We start from the raw sequence: 22,500 nt of genomic DNA on the forward strand, positions 1-22,500 counted from the left end.
TCGAAGCAAGAGCCCATGCCATCACAAGGCTGGTTTAAACTAAAACGTGTTACTCCTGTTATTTTTCTTATCGCAGCCAATTATCTCCTGTCTCTATTTTCTAATCAAAAGGGTAATCTCTTTACTTTGTGAGCATCCGCTCTTTGATCATATTATTTGATGACCAAAACTCTACTAAACTGGATAATATATTACTGCATCGCTTTTAATTAATATCTCGAAATACAAGTGCACATATCTGTGTAATAATCCATTTCCTTTTTTACTTCGTAATATTACGGTCATTACAGTAATTTCCCTCCATAAAGTTAGGATTTAATCACTTAAACTCAGTAAATTATCTATTAGTTCTCCACTTTATGTCCAATTACTATGTGTACCCTAGAGGACTAATTCTGGTATGACACTTCTACACCTGTCGGAGAAGACCCGCTTTAAAAATGTCTTTGACATAATTACAAGGTTAAATGCCTCGAGTTATGGTTTTGTAACTATGTTCTCTGTGGACTTTTCTTGTCTCTCTTATTGCATGCAATAAAGCTACTTGGTCCGTGGACCGTAAAACAAGCGGTTAGTCCATGACCTGAGATGGACTCTTGACCATCCGAGCTATAAAAAGGAAGTATTGCTTTGTGGTTACCTTGGTTAAGAGTGGCGTTACCTTTGCTTATTTTCTAACATATTCTCTCTCTCTCTCTCTCTCTCTCTCTCTCTCTCTCTCTCTCTCTCTCTCTCTCTCTCTCTCTCTCTCTCTCTCTCTCTAACGGTTTACAGTGCTTGTGACGAGCTGAAGATATTTTACAGCTATCTGTTGAAACAAATTTTCTTAGTTGGGTTTCTTAAAAACAATCGAATGATGTTAAAAGGTCAGGTAAAACTACAGAATTACTGAAGCACTTTGTAAGTATAGTATTTGATCTGTTGTTATTCTTGGCACCAGGGAGGTGCTCAATATAAAAACAGAACAGATAAAACTATTAGAAAAGGACGAAACCCCCAAGAAATATATTTTTTGGTTCTGACAGACTTAATTGTGTAACCTTTTAAATAATAATAACAATAGTAATAATGATAACCGCAATCAATACTATCACATGTGTAATTGATATATATTTCTGCCTTGCATTGAGATCGCACATGGGGATCCCCAAATCTGAAGGACAAATCGAATGAAATTCTATCAGTTGGGTCAGCTGGTAGCTTGGAGATTTGAAGAAATTTCTTCCAGCCTATTTTATGGCTTCTCCTGATCACTTTGTAACGTCCTTGCCAAAAGAAAGAGATGTGTCAAAACCCGAATATTTACATATATCAAGTTCAGTTAACCTTACCAGTAGGCAGCTGCATTTTGGAGTTGAGGTGCGATGTTACTAGTTTTCCTTTCGTATGTTGGGGTTCATGCCGTCACTCACTCCTTTTGTTATGTCATATCCATTTCTTTTGAGAGTTGAGTCGATGTTATTCTGTAAAAGAAAGAAAAAAAAAAGTTTTATAGCTATAATGTGTGGAATTGGAAAGACCAAGAATTTATAGACGAAAGAACTGAAATTTAACACATTAATCCATACGCATGCTTTTTTTTTTTCTTATAAATCAGTGTTGCATGGTAAAATAAAATGTCAGTAATACTTTCTACATTCAATCTCCTCGTATGCTTTTCTCCTAATCCAGAAAATCTAGTCTATGCTTAATTCAATCTATTTTATTCGAAAAAATAGTAGGTAGGATATACTTCTATATTCACCCGAAGTTTGTCGCACGGGCGTTTTTGTGGCCTTTCCCATAATAATGTGGACCTTTTTTCCTATTTTATTTATCTATATACTGCAGCCAAAAATCTTTGTAATATGAATTTCACCATAATGATTAAAAACTTGATGCAATTCTTGCCAGAAATAATATTTTGCACTGATCTTTAGACTATATTTTTTTCTTTAATAATGGATTTGAATAAATCATAAGTGCATCTCTCTATTAATTACCTAATTTATTAAATTTTGTTAGTTTGTGACTTTCTATGAATAATACAACACTGAATCTTCTAAAAATAGGAAAGAAAATGATATCAAAACTTACCAATATGGCAGAAACCATGAGTCTAAGCCCCTTCGTCATGCCATCAATAATATGATGGCTGGCGGAATTTGTAGATTTCTCTCTATCATCAGTGGCCAGTTTCTTCACATCGCCAGATTTTGCAGTAGATGCGTATAAATTCACAGACTGTAGCAACCAGTCGGCAAATGATCTCCTTTTCCTTCCTGGAGGAAACACAACGATCTGGCAAATGTACAAAACATGAGTTAATGATGATTGAAGTATTATTCAAGAGGGCCGTTTTTTTCATCGTATGTGCTCACTGTTGGTCTCATTTAGCTTTTGTTTTGAATTATAGCCCATTCGAATTGCATAATTGCTGCTACTACTACTAGCTAAGCTACAACCCTACATGGAAAAGCAGGATACTATAAGCCCAAGCCCAAAGGGCGCCAACAGGGAAAGATAGTCCAGAGAGGAAAGGAAATAAGGAAACATAGAGACATTGATAATTCGATGTTGATATGAGTTTCTAAAGCCCTGTAAGGGTTTTATATTTTTCTGATATTCTCTTTATGAAAAAAAAAAGTAAAATTGGAAGGAATTGAGTAATTTGTAACCCTGTCTCGCTGGAAAAGTGACATAAAGCAATTTATCAGAATGTTTGTTTAGGATAATTAACAAGGGAATACAACCTCGATACAACCCTTCGATAAGACAAAACGTGAAAAAATTAGAAATAACGTAAATGAAAGAAATCTCTTTAGTAAAGATGTGCAATTCATATCCAACATTTCTACCTTCACTATTTTTCCATTCTTCCATAATGTACAAATATGACTATATTTTTCAAAGCAATGGTTAGGTAATCTCCCCTATATAATAAGTGTCTGAATTATATATATACATATATATATATATATATATATACATATACTGTATATATATATATATATATATATATATGTATATATAAAACACGAGAGGTCGTACATTCGGAAACCACACACTCTACATTGGATTGTAGTTAGGAAAGAGGGAGGGTATGAGAAGGGTGGAATTTGTGTGGGTGCATATGGTAAATATTAAGACATCCCTTTCGACGGGTTGCGTACACTAGTTATATGTAAAGAAGCAGAAGGAAACTGTACATAATTGACAGATTCTAATCTCAACATTTTTTTTTAGTCTCACCTGGTTAGCGGTCTGGCTGTTGGAATTGGCGTCAACGTTGTTATTACTGATGTCGTTGTTATCATTAAGATTATTGTTATTATTGTTGTTGTTGATATTATTGTTGACATTCAAGATGAGAGACAGAATACCAGTTATGAAGCTCAGATAGCTCAGGGCGTTATAACCGGAGAAGATACCACCCGCTGCCACGCACTGCCTTTTCTTCTTTTCTCCGGGCATGTACATGACAGGAATTCCTGCAGATCTTTCCGTTCGTTTTAATTCGCCACTTCTTTTCCTCAACTTTTTCCCTTCAGCGTGTCTTTGTTCGTTTAAGGAGGGTTCATCATCCCTTAAGATAACACTTTTGCGTTCTTTAACATCTATAGTGGGATAGCGTTCTTTGACAGTTTTATTCCAGGCGATAGTATTCTTTTGAACGCGTACTTTACATTTCCACTTTTTTGAGTGAGTATTCTGGGTGTCAAAATTATTGCATGTGATTACAGTATTATCGTCTCTGTTTTCTACTTCATTCACGATAACACTCTTATTAAAAGGAAAACTAATATCCCCTCGCAAATGGGGAATATCTACATCATCATATGCGATAAACCAGTTTTTGTCAATTACTTCCCCTTCGTCAAAAACTGACTTTGTTTCCGTCAAAAAGTTCCACGTTCGAAGATATTGCTGTAAAATCACCTCAAGATCATAGGCTATTTTTCGGTAGTTCTCCTCCAAATTAAGATCATTTTGATCTTCATTTCTTCCTCCTTGTTCTTCCTTCGTCCTTTCATTTCTGGGCAATGCCACAACTAGACCTGTAATCAAAATAACTAGGCCAACTAATCTGAAACAACCACTTCTTGCCATTGTTTTATAGCGAGTTACGAGACGAAGTTTTTCGTTTCGACGTATTTCACAAGATAGACTAAAGATATTTACAAACAAGAACAGCACCTCTGACTTGGAGTTGTATGTAACTAAACGTTTGGTAGAAGGAGTTTCCAGTGAATCTCACACACAATCGGTCATGGCTGTGATCTCAAAGACCGACTCTTCTTTCTCAGTGCATAGTAATTTTTGTCATAGCATCGCGTCTATTTCTGATATCAAGATTACAAATTCTCTTTGCCTTTTCTCTTTCTGTTGTGTATGGGAGATGCTGAATAGAAGGAATTCCTTATAATTTTCAGAAATGCAAGTAAATTACAACCATACAATAGTCCCAGTCTGTTCTGCTTATAATGCTGTGTCACTGAGATCGAAAGAGGCTTCGCATATGAATAATACACGAACAGTTACACTACCAACTGAACCACGTAACTTCTCATTCATGTTCCACACAAAAGCTTCTCAAATAGGAAGCGAGGCGAAGACTTTGAGCAAAGAATTAAATTGGGTCATTCATCAACCCCGTTCGTCTTAAAGTTCAAAATAACTGTAATATGGGTTACGTACTTTAGACTTATAGGTAATAATATGGCCATAAACTCCCTTAAATATACCTCTGAATAGCATGGACGAAAACACACCCCCTTTGATAAGAAAGCTACTTGCCCCGCCCACTCGAAACTCCTCTTCATACTTATCTGGATTTGTCCACGCCCCTCGGCTTTACTGACATTCCTGACCGTTGGGAACTTGCGAATTTTAGTCTTGTTGGACAGTTACCTCTAAAAGCAAATTTCTGTTACATTATTTCGAAGCGAGTGGTTTTATTAAAGGGAAAATATTAATATTATTCTTCGTTATTTTGAATTTTATTACAACGGAGATCCACTTGAAGAATGGAAATCTTTCACGAACTCGGATTGTGAAGGAAAATAATCAGACTTTATCAAGATAAAAAAATAATGTTGATGTATTTAAGCCTTATCTGGTAATTGTTTTCATTAAGTGCACCTGTCAGAAATGAGAAGTTTCCTTTTTGTTATCTGTCTACTGACATCACATTCTCAAAACGAAGTCACCTCTGCAGTTGACATCACATCCACGACCGAGTTGAGCGACCAGGAACTCAAGCAACTGGGCTTCGATTTTGAGGTTATGCTGAAACTCTACTTGAGGGACTGGCATTTCCTCACAGAAACAGGAAACATCACTGATATTGGAGAGGTTTTTGTGAAAGAGAATTTATTGTCTGCCAAAGAACCTCTATCTGATGGGGATCGTTGTGGAAGGGAGACTTCTTGCAAAAGGGTGAAAGGAAATGACGACTTGCCCAGTCGTATTCCTAATGTAAAAATGCAGTCAAGTCATGACGATGTATTAGTGGCTAAGGATACAGAGACCGACGGAAAAACATCGCAGTTCTCACATCAAAAGCAACTCCAGGCGACCAGGTTTCCGAAGCAAGGACGCCAAGCCCCTATCCAGAGGAAAGCTCTGGACAACCATCAACAAACGTACACGAAGCACAGATTTCCCAGAGATCAACAGAATATCAATCCACAGAAAAGTGACATGACTATTGCCAGCGATAGAATTGTCATGAACGATAAGAACTATCATCAAGACGTAACTCATCTTCAGAAGGCCTCTGGGAAAAATGAGAGTCATTCAGCAGACGAAGAATTCCATCCTTCGCGCCACGCCAGAGACAGCTCCAAAGTCCCTGTTATTTACATGCCAGGAGACAAGAAGAAGAGAAAATGTGCGGATGTCAATGGCATGCTGGCAGGGTTCAACACTTTTAACTACCTCACTTTTGTCACCGGCGTTATCACGCTCATACTCAACATCAACAACAATATCAACAATAATAACAACAACAATAACCTCAATAACAACAACGATTTGTCAAATAACAATGTGAATTCGAACACCAATACACAAAATGCTAATCAGGTATGTAGAGTGTCTCAGAGGGCCGGTATCATCATCATTATCATCATCTACTACTACTATACTGCTACTACTTCTACTACTACCACTACTACCACCACTACTACTACTTCCGTGCTATTATTAGCTAATTTAAAACCTTAGTTGGAAAAGCAGAATGCTGCAAGCTCAAGGGCTTCAACAGAAAAATGGCCCAGTGAGGAAAAGAAATCAGAAAAGAAGTAAACTAGATGAGAAGTAATGAATAATTGATATAAAATATTTTATGATCAGTAATAATTAAACTAGATAAACCTGTTTCCTAGTTAAAGAAAAAAATGTTCCATCACATATAATCAGAAAGGATAGTAATTCTATAAACAAGTAACGGATCCATTACTTAGATAAAGTGAATTGATCTAAAATATATTGCACGTTATATGGCAAGACCTCTATGTCATTCAAAATTTGCGGGAAATTGTGGTTATTAACCACCATATTATAATAAATAAGAACTTGCGGTTTGTTTTACTAATAAGCATTGAACCAGGGTCTACAATACATAGTCTTCTTGTTATTTTTTCTTCTTTTGCTAAATTTTCATTAGTATAGTTATTCGTGTTTTTCGGTTAATTGTTGGTTTAACAATTTCGAATGTTTTTATCCCTTATATAAAGTTATGTTTTATGTCTTATGTAGAATGTATACACTTTTATTATTAACAATAATAGCAACATGGCAAAATGTCAAACGATTCTCCCGTTTTTTTTTTCTTTTTCATATCAATAGTTTCTCTCTTTTTGTGTGAGGATATGCCAAAACAAACTTTTTACTGTGCAATGCCTGAGGGAAGTTATATAAAAAAAAGTTGATATTCCTGTCATCCTCTTCCATCTCAGGTATTTTTCCTTCTGAGCTTTTAAAAGATTTTATCCAACAGTCCGTTTAATGCAGTATACCAAGCCGTCTGTAGATAATTGAAGATGAAATATTTGACACGAACTTACCATGCTTTTGAAAATAACATGATTGAATATCTAGTTTAAATACTTCTGAAATATTTGATACCATGAAGAAAATAGAACAAGAATCTACATGGAAATTGTTTTAACATTCCGATATAATAATAAAAAAAATGGGCGTTTTCCTTTACTGGTCAATGATAAGGATTAGTATAAACGTAGGAAAGGATCAGTATCTTAGTGAAATAGAAAAGGAAACTGAAAACTGTCACCTGAATTATGATTACGGCTACTATACACCTCTTGGGTCACCCTCCTCTACAGACACCCACGAACTTCTGCTTTATTATAATTCTAGACTAAAATTCGTATTAATTTGATAAAATTTCTTGCCTTATTTCACTACTTAACATTTTGAGATAGGTTTCAAACATAATCTTGTCTATCTCTTAAGCTTGTGGTAGCCTATTGAAAACTTGCCTGACTAGCGATCAGCTGGACTGGGGTTGGAGACTAGATCAAGCTCAATAGTTTTTTTGTAGAGTCTGCAAGGATGAGGGGTTTTAAGAGCCAATAGATATTCCTGCTGAGTCATCAGGACCCACTGTCTGGCCCTCCCTGGTACTAACTTAGGTGGGGAGGGGTTTTGGACGCTGATCATATATATAGATGGTCAGTATGTAGGGCAATGCCCTGCCAGACCATTGTCACTGTCTTTTGCCTCTGCCATTCATGAGCGACCTTTAAACCTTGTACAATTTATTGAAGAATTTCACTATATACTATATACCTCGTATCATAACCTTCTCACTCGAGTCTAACGATAATATAGAAAAGTAATGTCCCATCTCTTGTCGAATATGTAATACTGCCTAATTACAAAGCTATTTGATAAATAGTGCAAATATTAAAAACATAACATCGTTATTTTCTCTTTTTGCAGGTTGTCATTTTCCCCCCAGGAAGAAAGAGGCGCTCCATAACTGACTGGGTTTTGCAAATGTTGTCCTTAACACAGTCTGAGAGTCGTCTTCCTAGGCAAGAGATCGTGCATAAAGCTGACAACAGTCACAGACAGTCCACCATCGCTACGTGTATGCTTTCAGATATGGTCTTCCCTCTTCTCGAGGCGTTTGATGCTTGGACTGAGGTATTTTTTTTTTCTATGTTGTTCTTCTTCAAAGAAGTTCACCGGGCCCTCATATAAAATCGAAGGGTATTGTTGTATCAGCATATTCTCTGACACATTATAACATTTTGCACCTAATGACCCGGTTAGTTTTCTATATTGGTGAAAGTTTTATTGCTGCTATGACTAAATTTTGGAATGATCTTCCTAATCAGGGTGTTGAATCGGTGGGACTACAGAAGTTCAAATTTGCAGCAAATGGTTTTATGTTGAACAGGCTGACATGAGCTTCTCTTTATGTATATGGTTGACCTATTTTAACATTGTTACTGATCTTAGAATATTGTATACTATTAATTCATTACATAATTCATTTATATCCTTTCCTTACTGGGCTATTTTCCCTGATGAAGCCCTAGGGCTTGTAGCATCCTGCCTTTTTAAATAGGTTTGTAGCTTAGCTAGTTATAATAATAATGATAAAAACAACAACAACAACAACAACAACAACAACAATAATAATGATAATAATAATAATAATAATAATAATAATAATAATAATTAATGTCAATAAAGTTTGTTTATGATGAACAGCTTGTATAAAATTGGCATGGTAGTTACTAAAAGATATAAGATTGTTTGTGTAGAGCTGCTTAGAACCGCAGATTTAACTCTTATGTATAAGAATATTACGGAAATTTGTGTACGTACCACGATTGCACAGTAATAATGTAAATTTGTTGTTTTAAGAACACACATCCCAGAGGTTTCTTTCTGTATAATTTACATGAAAGTATAACTTCATTCTGATGTAAGTTAATTTAAATTTAACCATAACACTAGAAGATTTTAGATTGATTTCAGAGAATATTTCCGTTAAATACCTACAGTTTCAAAATCAGTTTATGCTCTGTCCTTCTCTTGACACTGACAGAAAAAAGATTTGCATTTACGTATAACCAATTTTCTAATCATCAGACGTTTTGCCTTTACACAGGGAAGCACAGACAAGAGAGGGGAATGCGGTTGGAAGCATTACTGTGAAGTTCAGCTTAAATATTCAAGAAGAAGAGATGAAGTGTCCGCTGTTCTTTCGCAGTCTTTGAGGTATGTAGAGTTAAGATTGAATTTTCACCTTTGGAATGGGAACGTCTGTCATAATATCCTTCAATAAATGCACTTCCAGAAGTAATGCGTGGTACTCGCTTTTCAGATGTACATGTTCTTGGGCCCCTTTTTCTCTATGACCATGTGTTCCATGTATTTCGTATAAAGCTACTTACGTCATGTATATGAACGTCAATTTTTATTTAATTAGTAATTGATTTCTTCGATGAGAATAATAACAAATCCTTCTTACTTCCAGGTGGGTTTCGAACCTAGTGTCCTCTCCTTTCTCCAGTTCCTCAGAGTGCTACTTCCTTATAGCAAGATGCCGCCAAAATTGAATTCTAGATTCAAATATATATACGGTATATATGTATATACAACAATAACAAATACACCCGTTTCTAGTCGACTACAGGACAAAGCTTAAGACATGACATTTCATGGTCTGGAGTTTGGATAGTTTTCAACATCATGCTTGCCAGTGTGGATTGGTGATGGAAGACTTTAGTCTGATAGCTCACAGCAAGCCAACCTAGTATGGATGGCCCTGACTAGTGGAGCTTTGCTGATCATGGCGATACACAAACCCTTTCGACACATTAACGTATTCCCTCTTAGAAAGGGATATGTCTATATATATATATATATATATATATATATATATATATATATATATATATATATATATATATATATATATATATATATATATATATATACACATTAATGTTTTCTTCATCAACCTTATTAAAATATGATGGACTTTCTTTATCGTTAAACAAGTCTTTTTATAACCTTACATATTATTGATTAAGAATCTCAAGAAAAATCTTAGTTTGTGGTATAGTAATTAATGTCAAATAACGTGATCTTATTTTGAATTCTCATTCAGCTTGGTAAATGTTCATATATACTGATAGAAAGATCATTAAACTCACACATTTACCAAGCAGAACAAAAATCAACTTGTTCAGTATTTTGATTTATCTTCACTAAATTACTTGATAAAAGAGGTTGAAATGTTGCAAATTTATTGGCATTATAAAATGTAATAATTGTATATTTTAGCTAACTATTGAGAAAGTGAAAAAAGAAGATATCTCAGGAAGTATATTATAACTATTCAAATAAGTTTACTAACTTTGTCCAGTAAAAGAATAGGTCCCAGATGCTTATTTCTTTAACAACCATGTAAAATGTTGATTTTAATCGAAATAAAAGTTGTAAAAAGATAATTGGAGAAAACTCGAGACAAGATTAGGCAGTCCAGTATACGATAAAAATTGCTTATAAAGAAGACATGTGAAATGTAGATAAGAAATGAAAATAATGAAAAAAAAAAAAACAAAAAAAAACACCACCTGTTGATGTGGGAAGAAATGTCGGCTCTTTTCTTAAATGGTTTACATATTACATTCTCTCTCTCTCTCTCTCTCTCTCTCTCTCTCTCTCTCTCTCTCTCTCTCTCTCTCTCTCTCTCTCTCTCTCTCTCTCTCTCTCTCTTCTTAAAACTCTGGTACATTACAATAACATTTCGTATATGAAAGTTATTTAATTCATTCTGGTAAATAGAATTGTAACCTAGTGCCAAGATGGTACCAGATCTGAATATTACTCTACTTTTCTTCATCTTATATTCAATTTTTCATATATGGACAGAGTAATGGTCACTGAAAATACCAATGATATTATAATAGTGATAATAGTAATGATAATAATAATATCCCCTATATAATAAAGAATAATTGTCTGGCTATGTATGTATGTATGCATGCATGCATGTATATATATATATATATATATATATATATATATATATATATATATATATATATATATATATATATATATATATATATATGAATATATATATATATATATATATATATATATATATATATATATATATATATATATATATATATAATGTATATACAGTACATATATATATCTCCAGTCACCTGTTGATATAGTACCGCTAGAGTTATTGGATTCTTTGACTGGCATGTCAGTAGTACATTGGATCCCTCTCTTTGGTTACGGCTCACTTTTCCTTTAACTACACATACACAGAATAGCCTGTCATATTCTTTACAGATTCTCCGCTGCCTTCATACGCCTGACAACACTGAGATTATCAAATAATTATTCTTTGCTCAAGGGGCTAACTACCGCACTGTAGTTGTTCAGTGGCTACATTCCTCTTGGTAAGAGTAGAAGAGGCTCTTTAGCCCTTGTAAGCAGCTCTTCTAGGAGGAGGACACTCCAAAATCACACCATTGTTCTCTAGTCTTAGGTAGTACCATAGCCTCTGTACCATGGTATTCCACAGTCTCATAATAGAGTTCTCTTGCTCGTGGGTACACTCAGGCACACTATTTTATCTTATTATTCTTTCTCATGTTATTTTGGAGTTTTTATAGTTTATTTATGAAAGATTTATTTTAGTGTTATTACTGTTCTTAAAAAATTTTACTTCAAAAGTTTCATTACTTGTCTTGTAGTTTATTTATTTCCTTATTTCCTTTCATCACTAGGCTACTTTCGCTGTTGGAGCCCTTAGACTTATAGCATCCTGCTTTTCCAACTAGGTCTGTAGCTTAGCTAGTAATGTATATATATATATATATATATATATATATATATATATATATATATATATATATACCTGTATATATATATATACATATATATATATATATATATATATATACATATATATATATATATATTTATATATGTGTGTATATATATATATACAGGTATATATATATATATATATATATATATATATATATATATATATATATATATACATATATACATATATATATATATATATATATATATATATATATATATATATATATATATATATAGAATTCATATCCTGTCACGCTGAGCAGTAACTACTGGGAGAAGAACGCAATGTCCCACAAATTGCCCAAACTGTTGTGCGGTAGTTAGGAATTGGGGAGGGGGCGGGACCGGTTGAATCTCTTGTTAATGGGTGTGTTTGCATATCTATTTAAATATTTAGCCTTCATTTTTGACAGATCGCGTATACTAGTGAATATAATAATAGATAAAAGTATTGAAGATTCTGATACAGACGGGCCGCAAGTTTAATCATTAATCAGACCTCAGAGTTTATGAATAAAAATCACAAAATAAGGTGACATTATAACCGCAATAAGATAGAGTCTAACCTCACGTTCTACTGTACTACTGAAGACCAGCAGTTCATTGTATAGCTAACGGGAATCAAATAAACCGACACAAGAAAGAATTCGTCATCTGTCTCAATTGGGGAAGAAGTGTGAGCTTAAATAAGATATGGATTTCTCCCTGTATTGAATTCAGTGACAGGAGATCCTTATTAACAAATACATCTCTCTCTCTCTCTCTCTCTCTCTCTCTCTCTCTCTCTCTCTCTCTCTCTCTCTCTCACTTTTTAGGATGAGGGCTTTTCCATATGCTTTCAAACAATTAATGTTGACTTTGATGCTAATTTCAAATTTCATGGTTCTTACATTCAAGCAGAAAATGTAATTTCAGTTTCCTTTTGGGGTTCTGAACACTGAAATTCTGTGCAAAAACCAATTATTCTTTTGATTTCCGTTTTTTTCTTTCCGTAAAAGAATTGTCAGTTTTCGTCGGCATTACAACAAAAACCGGTAACCCAGGTTTTGTTGCTCAATTATCACTTTTTAAATACAGGAACATATATATATATATATATATATATATATATATATATATGTATATATATGCGTGTATATATACATATATACACATATATATATACATATACATATATATATATATATATATATATATATATATATATATATATATACGTTACTTAACCTGTGACTGAAACAAGTGACTGAATATAAGTGTTAACAGCACATATTCATAAATAGCTAAATTTACTGTCTTTCTTCCTTAATTTATCCAAATACAAGTGTTATTATTATTATTATTATTATTATTACTACAACTACCACTACTACTACTACTACTACTACTACTACTACTACTACTACCACTACTAGCTAAGATACAAACCTACTCAGAAAAGCAATATGCTATAAGCCGAAGGGCTCCAACAGGGAAAATAGCCCAGTGAGGAAAGGAAATAAGGAAACAGCTAGAATATCTTGTCCGATTCTACCCTCAAGGAAGACAACTTTAACCTAAGACAGTGAAAGACCGTGGTACAGAGGCCATGGGACTACCCAAAACTAATAAAAAAAAAAAATGGTTTGATTTTGGAGTGTCCTTCTAGAGGAGCTGTTACCATAGCTAAAGAGTCTCTTTTACACTTACTAAAATGAACAAGAAACTTCAGAGATCTATCTTGGGTCAGAGATTGGCAATTTGGGTTCGTTTCCTGATAAATCGACTGCAATGCCATTGACCTGAGCAGGGAATCATGTCATGGTAGACACAAGAAGACTGTTAGGAATAATGACATGTGTCTAATAGCCTGATTTCAAAATTCCTCTGTGACCTGCAAGGCTGACGTCTGTTACAGTTATCTCTTTAACAAACACGTATATATAGACTTCTATATAGATAGATAGATAGATAGATATACCAAATATATTAGTCTATCAATTGGTAAAATATAGATATCTTACTAATTATTTGGAAAGGATTATGATAAGCTGGAACTTAAAAGTGCAAGTCACCCTTTTCTTGATTTTTTTCTATTTCTTTTATTTATTATCTACATTTTCTTCGTTGATGAAAGAAAAAGAAAAACGCAATTGGCATTGTTAACCCTTCCACTTGAAATTAGATCAGGAATGGAAAACTACGAAACTTAAACTCATGGGTTTAATTCTAAAACTTTTATATGAGTGCCTGGACACATGAAACCATATCCTTCTATGTCGTTTTGAAAAAGAAAAAAAAAAAAACAGAAAACAGTAGACTTATTTATTTCCATACGGTAAGACAATAATAAGAGCAATGATAATGTCAAAAGCAGTCAGATATTGTAAATGACGGATGCTATAGTCACATTTCCCTAATTTAGAGGTCTACGTGATCTCTCCAACAAACACATAAGTAAAAAAAAAAAAAAAAAATAGAAAGAGCAATCAAAGATTTCAAAACAATGAAGATTGTCACAATTTTATTCAAGTCTACGGACCAAAGTTTTCCTTTACCATATGGTGACTGTGAATGAATACCATATGGTGACTGTGAATGAATCTAGTGTATAATAATAATAATAATAATAATGATAATAATAATAATAATAATAATACTTGTGATGTGCAAGGGGCCCCTGCCCGTCCATACTCATTCTAGTAAGATCAACCGCCAGGCATCAAGAGTAAAAGCCGAAAAGACAGTTCGTCCATAGCCTTAAACCCAATCCGTCACCCTGCGGCTAGTGACTTCACCGAGATTTAGGGGAGCATTTCCTCTCCATCCAAAGCTCTCATTACTCCGCCAAGTTGCTCATCCGCTTATACGAGTATAACCGTTGGCAAACATGGATTGCTAAGATGTACCGCCTAGCATATATATATATATATATATATATATATATATATATATATATATATATATATATATATATATATATATATATATATATCTCGTGAGCAGACAAAATGCCTAATGACATAATGCCTAAGGACAGAATGCCTAAGGACAAAATGCCTAATCCTTCCACACGGACAAAATGCCTAACAGACATAATGCCTAATGAACAAAATGCCTAACATACAAAATGGCTAATGGGCTAATGGACAAAACATCTAAAAAGGGATAAAAAAAAGAGAACTACTCTGCATTTCAGGCTAAATATAGTGTGTTTTTCGTAAGTTTGTGAAAAAGATCAGCCACATCCTCTGGAGGAACAAAACCTAAGGCTTGTATTTGTTTCATTATGAAAGCATTGTAATAATTTGTGTACCAGCGCTGAAGACCAAGATTTTGTATTTTGCGCCAAAGGCATTGACTGAAATGAAAGAAATAGCCATTAATTGAAGTATTTGGAAAATATTTCTTTAATCTTTTTATTGCTCCTTGTTCTTAATCAAGAGTCACAGACTCTGGGAAAAGGCTCTGCTCTTTGAGGAACTCGAATATTGTATCATAAATTTTTTCATCTTTACTAGCTGCAACACAGTATACTAATGGTAATGTTTTACTTTGAGAAACAACATAATGCAACGTATACAATTGTTTTCCGACTGGTACACAGTTAAAAGTGCTATCACTTAACCACTTGTTCTTGCTCTTCAAGATTTTCAAATTCTTTCTAGTTGTGTAAATATGCACACTTTCTGATTCATTCCATAAAAAATGTTCACCTTTTGTAGTTATCGATAAATCTTCATGGGCACTTTCACGAATCCTTATACATCTTACACTACGTGCAAGGGAATCTTCCACCGGCAAAGCACCGCATATGCTTAATGACACATCTTGTGTAGTGATTAGTTATCGAAGATGTAGCTTCATCAGATTTACGAGTGCGGTCTTTCATATTTTCCATAACTTGCACTCATGCGTGCTTCATCTGGTGGATGCGAATGATTGTTAGATTTTTTTTTCAATTAAATTATTACAAGTGATTATACTAGCACTACACAAAGCACGTTTTTCACACCTCCAATATGCACGTCCTTCTTTTCTCCTGTTAACGGTGTATGCATACCCTTCAAATATTAGTTTTTTTCGTCCTTTGTTACTAGTGATGATTTCCATTTTGGACTGGAGGGTTTCTTACAAAAATTTAATGATTGATAAAGAAATTTGTTTGAGTAAAAGTGTAAATATTTTTGCCTTTCAAAGTACAAAAAGAAAAGTAAAATGAACAACAGCTTGTTGGGTAGTTATATGGGGTTTAACTATAAGTTCTTTACTAATTTCGAATGATTTATTTAAAAATTCTAAATAAGATCATTTTGTCTGGAAGGCATTTTGCCCATTCGGCATTTTGTCCAATAGGCATTATGTCAGTTAGGCATTTTGTCCATGTTGAGGAATTAGGCATTTTGTGCTTAGGCATTCTGTCCTTAGGTATTATGTCATTAGGCATTCTGTCCTACTACCATATATATATATATATATATATATATATATATATATATATATATATATATATATATATATATATATATATATATATATATATATATGGTCACGCTCAGGGAGAGTAGTAGTCATACCTTAGTGAAAGGGGTTGTAGTTATAAAAGAGAGTGGGAAGGGTTGTATCAGTGTATGCGCGTCTGAGCATATCTATCTAAATGTTTAACAGTCATCTTTGACGGGTCGCGTAAACTACTAAATAAATTAACGCATGTGAAAAGATAATCTCCTTGGCGAAGCTAATGAAGTAACCAAAATCATGACCCCCTTAGAACACGAAGCATTCTTTCATTCGCCGCTCGCTAATCGCTCCTAGCTACGCCACGAAGGTATTCGGCTCAGGAAGACATTTGATAACCGTGACGTAATGCACGCAACCTGATTATTAGCGAGACCCATCAGTTCTGGAGTTGTTCCTGGAAGAAAGTGCTAGGAGCATATCTCGGGTTCTTTGACACCAAATTATAGATCTTTCGGTTATGATGGTCATTTCTTCTGATTGAATGACACTGAATTATCTTTCCATGAAACTCTGATTGATGGATTTTGCGTCGGATTTATAATATCTGTTGTATAAGACGTGGACGATGGCTTTTTTTTTTTACAGGAATATGAATACTATAATAATTTGGAAATTCTCTGACTTCATGAAGTTCAGGTGATGGTTATCATAACTCCATTATGAGAACATTGTCATTTCGAAGATACTCTTACATACGCATATGCGATTATTTACTTTTGTAAGTATCCCTTTCTGATTGGGGATACCTTACCATGGTGGCATGATATGTGCATCGCCATAATCAGCAAAGCTGTACTAGCTATAATAGGTTGGTTTGCTGTGAGCAAACAGACAAACGTCTCTCAACATCATCAATCAGCAGTGGCCAGCGAGGGGATAAAACTGGCCAAACCCCAGAGATGAATAGGGACATATCTGAGGCCTTTATCCTACGGTGGACTAGAAACGGCGCATTTGTTGTTAATTTTGTGTGTATGTAGCCTAGGTATTATTGTACGTACATACTCGCATGTATGTATTAAATGGAATGTGTGTACTAACTTAAACTTCTCCACTTTATTCAAACACTGACGCAGTCTTGTTTACATTTTTCTATTACGAAAATCGAACAATACTAAATGTATTTCGAAATGCAATGCATTTTTTATCATTTGATAAAAATGGCCGTTTATAAGGCCTTGACTCCTTCACCTCATACCGACAATGGAATATATCATTCGAATTCTAAGCTTGTCATATTTCTGATATGATAACGGTAGAGTTCTTTTCATAATACCTTCCTTATTTTAATGCCTGTCAATTCCTGCAGTTGTTGGCGGCATAGCCTTTAAGAAACAGCAGAGGTTTTATTTTACGTAAATATCTTCTTTTATCCTCTTTTCAAAATGAAAACATTTTTTCTCTTTTTCACAAAATAATTAACTTTTTTTCAACTATTTAAAGGAAATCTCCGAGGTTTAATTAATAATTCTTTAGTATTATCATCTTTCTCAAAACGCAGCGAAATATCTTTCCTTTTCATCACAAAATCATACAAAATTTCTTATTTTTTTCGAATTTCTCTACGTGTCTGTGGGGAGGGGTTTTGAATTTCCTCAGAGCCGTAACGAATTTAGGTCAACAGACACTCCATTCAGCCCTCTGTCGGTGACTGTCCGAATTAAACCTAGAGATTTCCCAAGTGTATCGTCCAAAGGTGGTTTTGAAGATGTACAGAAACTGTTGAGACCATCGTGAAAGTGGTAGTGTAATTCTAATAGTGTACTCATTATCTAAATATAATAGATATGTGTTAAATATGTAAATCAGCATTGCTCTTGAGACTCAAAAATATGAAGATAACTTATAGCATTCCCTTAATTCTGTCGTTGGTAGTAGCAATAAGCTGCAAAATTACAGTAGTGAATGATATTGGTGTAGAAACCATTATGAAATTAGAGATGGAAAAACTCTTGGAAGTGTTTTCTGAAAGTTGGGAAGATTTTGAAGAAATGATGCCCACCCAGGATCAGTCCAAGAATAACGAAACCCACGCTTCTGTAAGTAACGTTACGGTTGCAAATGGCACCATGGACATGAAAAATTACGAAAATCATGGCTCTAATGACAACGTAACCTCGAGAATTGGTAACGCAAACAACGGCAACAACGCATACATTTTAAATATATTATATACAGATAATAAGAACAAAGGTAAGTCGATACCTGGAATCGTCAACACCCCAACCACAAGAGAGGTCAGTTCAAAAGAAAGAGGCTATTGGTTGAAGTCTACGGGATTTCCACGCCATGAAAGCTCTGGCGTCAAGAGAAGATCAGTAGCGCCTGAAAATTTATTCTTGAAGAAAAAGCAGATCCGACGATGTATGGGGACAGGGTCCGCTTCTATTTTCTCCGGGGCTAACGCTCTTAACTACATGAGCTTCCTAGTGACGATGAGCGCCCTTATTCTCAACATCAACAACAACATCAATAATAACAATAACAACAACAATAATAATAACAACAACAACGTACAAAACAACAATGTTAATACGGACCTGAATGCCAACAATGCTAATCAGGTATCAAGAGCTATTATTTTTTACTTTAATCATTCATATTTCCTAACATTATTATCAGTTCAAACCCTCTTATTAAACGCTGCCATACGTATTTAAGATACGCATGGAGGTTTCGTTTTTCGTATTCATGCGTATCCAATAGTTTAATGTTTCATTGAAGTTACCACTGCTCACAATTCAATAAAATTTCTCCCCTTGTTGGTCACCCAGCCAAGTATCAACCACACCCAGTGTTGCTTAAATATAACCGAAGATGTATATCAGTTCTACACGGTTCGAGACTTCGAGTTACAGAGGAATCTAATGTTTTGACTCTTCTTCTGCTCCAGATTAACATCATGCCACCTGGACGCCGGAAAAGACGAACCGCAAAGGATTTTAAGAGATCTTACAATGCACACCGATGTGTACAGCCAGTAAGGTGAGATATAAAGCCATTTATTTTGCACACTAAGTTATTGCTGATTGACTGATTGATTTGGATTTTTTGACATCCCGACATCTAAGGGAATTGACGCCGTAAATTATTGATCAAATATCGAGAGAGAGAGAGAGAGAGAGAGAGAGAGAGAGAGAGAGAGAGAGAGAGAGAGAGAGAGAGAGAGAGAGAGAGAGAGAGAGAGCGCAAATTAATAATGAAATGTTCTGCTATAATACTTAGAGAGAGAGAGAGAGAGAGAGAGAGAGAGAGAGAGAGAGAGAGAGAGAGAGAGAGAGAGAGAGAGAGAGAGAGAGAGAGTCCTTAAAATTGTTTATTCATCTTCCTTAACAGCAGCCACTTCATAAGTACCATCGATATCCTGACGAAGGCGCTGACGGAAGGACCAGCTTACCTACCTAGATAATTCGTCAGTGGCAGTAAGAACCAGGCATTCCATCTTCCGGTACTTACGAGTAATTTACTTACAATAAATGATTCCTTTTCAAACCGACACATTTTTCCAATTACTGTGTTACGATAATCTGCTTGTATCTTTCTTCATATTCATTAAATTTTATATGGTATGATTGTCTTTCATTATCTATTTTAAGGCAATTGTTTGCTGTTGCTACTCAGAAATAAAATGAGTAAAGAATTGATAAATGAATAATTGCAAAAAAAAAAAAAAATAAAAAGAATATTGCAATATTGACAGTCACTTTGAATAACAAGCGTGGGGTTTAAAGGTCACTGATCAATGGCAGAGGCAAGGGACAGTGGCAATGCCCTAGAGGCTGACCATACACACATAATCAGCGCTCAAGTACCCTTACCTCCCAAGCTAGGACCAGGGAGAGTCAGGTAATGGCTACTGATGACTCAGCAAGTAGACTTATAGTATAGGGTCCCCCAAATCCCCCCATCCTTAGCTCGCAAGGATGGTAAAGTTGCAAACACTACTCGAAACTATCGAGCTTGAGCGGGACTCGAACCCCAGTCTGGCGATCGACAGACATTGATGTTTCCAATAGGCCACCACAACCCTTATCAACAGAACCATAGATTTTCTATTATTATTATTATTATTATTATTATTATTATTATTATTATTATTATTATATAAACTATAAAAACTTTAACAAAACAAGAGGAAGAGAAATCAGATTGAATAGTGTGCCCGAGTGTACCCTAAAGCAAGTGATCTCTAACCCAAGACATTGAAAGACCATGGTACAGAGGCTATGGCTCTATCCTAGACTAGAGAACAATGGTTTGATTTTTGAGTGTCCTTCTCCTAGAAGAGCTGCTTACCATAACTAAAGTCTCTCTTCTACCCTTACCATGAGGAAAGTGGCTACTGAACAATTATAGTGCAGTAGTTAACCCCTTGGGAGAAGAATTGTTTGGTAACCCCAGTGTTGTCAGGTGTATGAGCACAAAGAAGAATATGTAAAGAGTAGGCCAGACTATTCCGGTGTATGTATAGGCAAAGGGAAAATGAACCGTAACCAGAGAGAAAATTCTAATGTAATACTGTCTGGCCAGTCAAAGGACCCCATAACTCTCTAGCGGTAGTATCTCAACGGGTGGCTGGTGCCATGGCCAACCTATTACCTATGCAATGTTATTACTATGATTATTATAATTTTCATCATAAGCAATTTGCTTCCAAAGTAAACCCATGTTGAACCAAATATCTAAATATGAAAAGGAGAATAGAAGGAAGGACATGAATAAAAAAAAATAGCAAACAGATGGTTAAATATACTGTCTATACTTATAGACAGGGATCAGTAAATATGGCAACATGGAAAATCGTTTTTAATCGGTATTACAGTTCCTGTGTTTCTGTTTTATTTTAATGGCACAGTAACATATTACACAAGTACCAATAAATACTAAAGAGGCCTGCTTCACAATACCATTTGAAAACTAAAAACCTAACTGGGACTTTTGAAATCTCATATGCATGAACATAAAAAACTATTGAAACCTGAACAGATACATAACTAAAATAGCAACAGATGGTTTAAATGTTTCTCAGGGTTAGAGCTCACTGTCAGTACATACACGCACATGAACGTACGCTATGTAGATTGTTAAAGTAGGTTAATAAGTCATGCGAGTCTTTGGCAACACTTCCAAGAGGAGCGTCGCTGTTGAGCCCGCAGAAGTTCAGGAGGGAAACTTGTTGATATCAGAAATGCGTGGTAGTTCTATTGGTTAGGTTCCGTTGTTATCAAAACTCTTGGTGATACGTTTAAAGCGTCGATAGCTATGTTAATTTCACTCGTGACCTTTAATATTTTATTCATTGAAGCCTCTTGGGCCTCGACGTCTCCGATTAATTTTGACGCACTGCGTCAGATGAGTGATAGAGACGTTACAGCTCAGATTGAAAAGGAATTGGAGGAAATGCTTGAAATCTTCGAAATCGAGTGGGATTATGTTATAAAAGAAATCAATTCCGTTTCTCTATCAACTGAACATTTATCAACACGACGTGACGGTTCTGGAAATACCACAAAAACAGGCCTTACTAAAGCCTCGCTCAAGGGGACGTCACTGAGACGTGATCATTCCCGGACAAAAACTAACGGTGAAGCCGTAGAAGCCAGCGGACTAAACAAAAGTCTCCTTGAAAAATTCCAGGGACCTCAGTGGCTACAAGTGGAAGTTTCAACAGGTGGTGATGACCAGCATCTTGATAGTGTGCCAATACTCGCCGATCTGAATGACGTGAATAACTCATTAGATATCCATAAGATAACAGAACGCCAGGCGAGGCAGGCTCCGCCCAATGCCATCTACCGACGCAAACAGTCCAGTCGACCTTGCAGAAGAAGAGATGGCACAAGCACTGTGTTTACCGGAAGTAACGCTATGTCTTATATTAGCTTCCTGGCTAATGTCATGGCACTCGTTCTGAATATCAACAATAACGTCAATAACAACAACAATAATAACAACATTAACAGCAATAACAACATTGATAATAATAATGCTAACCTAAACGTCAATAGTAATAATGTTAACCAGGTAAGATATGAATTTTGTTATCTTAGTTTCATCATGTATGGGAGATGTTATAAAAAGCGAAGGCCCTCTTTAATGACTGAAACATTTTTG

The 22,500-nt window shown here is 34.9% G+C and overlaps 4 protein-coding genes across 4 annotated transcripts in view; 3 read left to right on the plus strand and 1 right to left on the minus strand.

Moving 5' to 3' along the window:
• The window catches only part of LOC137658268 (uncharacterized), a 15,904-nt gene extending 11,229 nt beyond the window's left edge, over positions 1-4,675 (minus strand). The window contains exons 1-3 of the mRNA XM_068392941.1: positions 3,232-4,675; positions 2,077-2,280; positions 1,332-1,463 (exon numbers count right to left, since the gene is read on the minus strand). Of these exons, the coding sequence (XP_068249042.1) occupies positions 1,371-1,463; positions 2,077-2,280; positions 3,232-4,089 (1,155 nt within the window). The 5' untranslated portion in view covers positions 4,090-4,675 and the 3' untranslated portion in view covers positions 1,332-1,370. The remainder of the gene's footprint in view (positions 1-1,331; positions 1,464-2,076; positions 2,281-3,231) is intronic.
• A 101-nt stretch (positions 4,676-4,776) lies between these two features.
• On the plus strand, positions 4,777-9,854 carry LOC137658267 (putative uncharacterized protein DDB_G0279653). The gene is made up of 4 exons (XM_068392940.1): positions 4,777-6,066; positions 7,948-8,154; positions 9,131-9,240; positions 9,500-9,854. Exons 1-4 carry the CDS (start codon positions 5,131-5,133, stop codon positions 9,579-9,581), a joined length of 1,335 nt encoding a protein of 444 aa, XP_068249041.1. The 5' UTR covers positions 4,777-5,130; the 3' UTR covers positions 9,582-9,854.
• Positions 9,855-18,070: 8,216 nt separating this feature from the next.
• Positions 18,071-19,867, plus strand: LOC137658269 (GATA zinc finger domain-containing protein 8-like). Its single transcript, XM_068392943.1, has 3 exons — positions 18,071-18,950; positions 19,280-19,371; positions 19,723-19,867. The coding sequence occupies exons 1-3, from the start codon at positions 18,219-18,221 to the stop codon at positions 19,793-19,795; spliced, it is 897 nt and encodes a 298-aa protein (XP_068249044.1). The 5' UTR covers positions 18,071-18,218; the 3' UTR covers positions 19,796-19,867.
• Positions 19,868-21,642: 1,775 nt separating this feature from the next.
• LOC137658270 (uncharacterized) overlaps positions 21,643-22,500 on the plus strand; it is a 5,696-nt gene continuing 4,838 nt past the window's right edge. Inside the window, exon 1 of the mRNA XM_068392944.1 lies at positions 21,643-22,410. Coding sequence (XP_068249045.1) covers positions 21,649-22,410 — 762 coding nt within the window. The 5' untranslated portion in view covers positions 21,643-21,648. The remainder of the gene's footprint in view (positions 22,411-22,500) is intronic.

This window comes from Palaemon carinicauda, chromosome 19 (genome assembly GCF_036898095.1).
Source record: "Palaemon carinicauda isolate YSFRI2023 chromosome 19, ASM3689809v2, whole genome shotgun sequence".
NCBI classification, from domain to species: Eukaryota; Metazoa; Arthropoda; class Malacostraca; order Decapoda; family Palaemonidae; genus Palaemon; species Palaemon carinicauda.

What these genes read in the sequence shown, in the direction of transcription:
- LOC137658267 (XM_068392940.1), top strand. Translation starts at nt 5,131, where the DNA reads ATGAGAAGTTTCCTTTTTGTTATCTGTCTACTGACATCACATTCTCAA. An exon ending in ATACACAAAATGCTAATCAG is followed by an intron (nt 6,067 to 7,947) that starts GTATGTAGAGTG and finishes CTCTTTTTGCAG; the next exon opens with GTTGTCATTTTCCCCCCAGG. An exon ending in GTTCTTTCGCAGTCTTTGAG is followed by an intron (nt 9,241 to 9,499) that starts GTATGTAGAGTT and finishes TCTTACTTCCAG; the next exon opens with GTGGGTTTCGAACCTAGTGT.
- LOC137658269 (XM_068392943.1), top strand. Translation starts at nt 18,219, where the DNA reads ATGAAGATAACTTATAGCATTCCCTTAATTCTGTCGTTGGTAGTAGCA. An exon ending in ATGCCAACAATGCTAATCAG is followed by an intron (nt 18,951 to 19,279) that starts GTATCAAGAGCT and finishes CTTCTGCTCCAG; the next exon opens with ATTAACATCATGCCACCTGG. An exon ending in CGATGTGTACAGCCAGTAAG is followed by an intron (nt 19,372 to 19,722) that starts GTGAGATATAAA and finishes CTTCCTTAACAG; the next exon opens with CAGCCACTTCATAAGTACCA.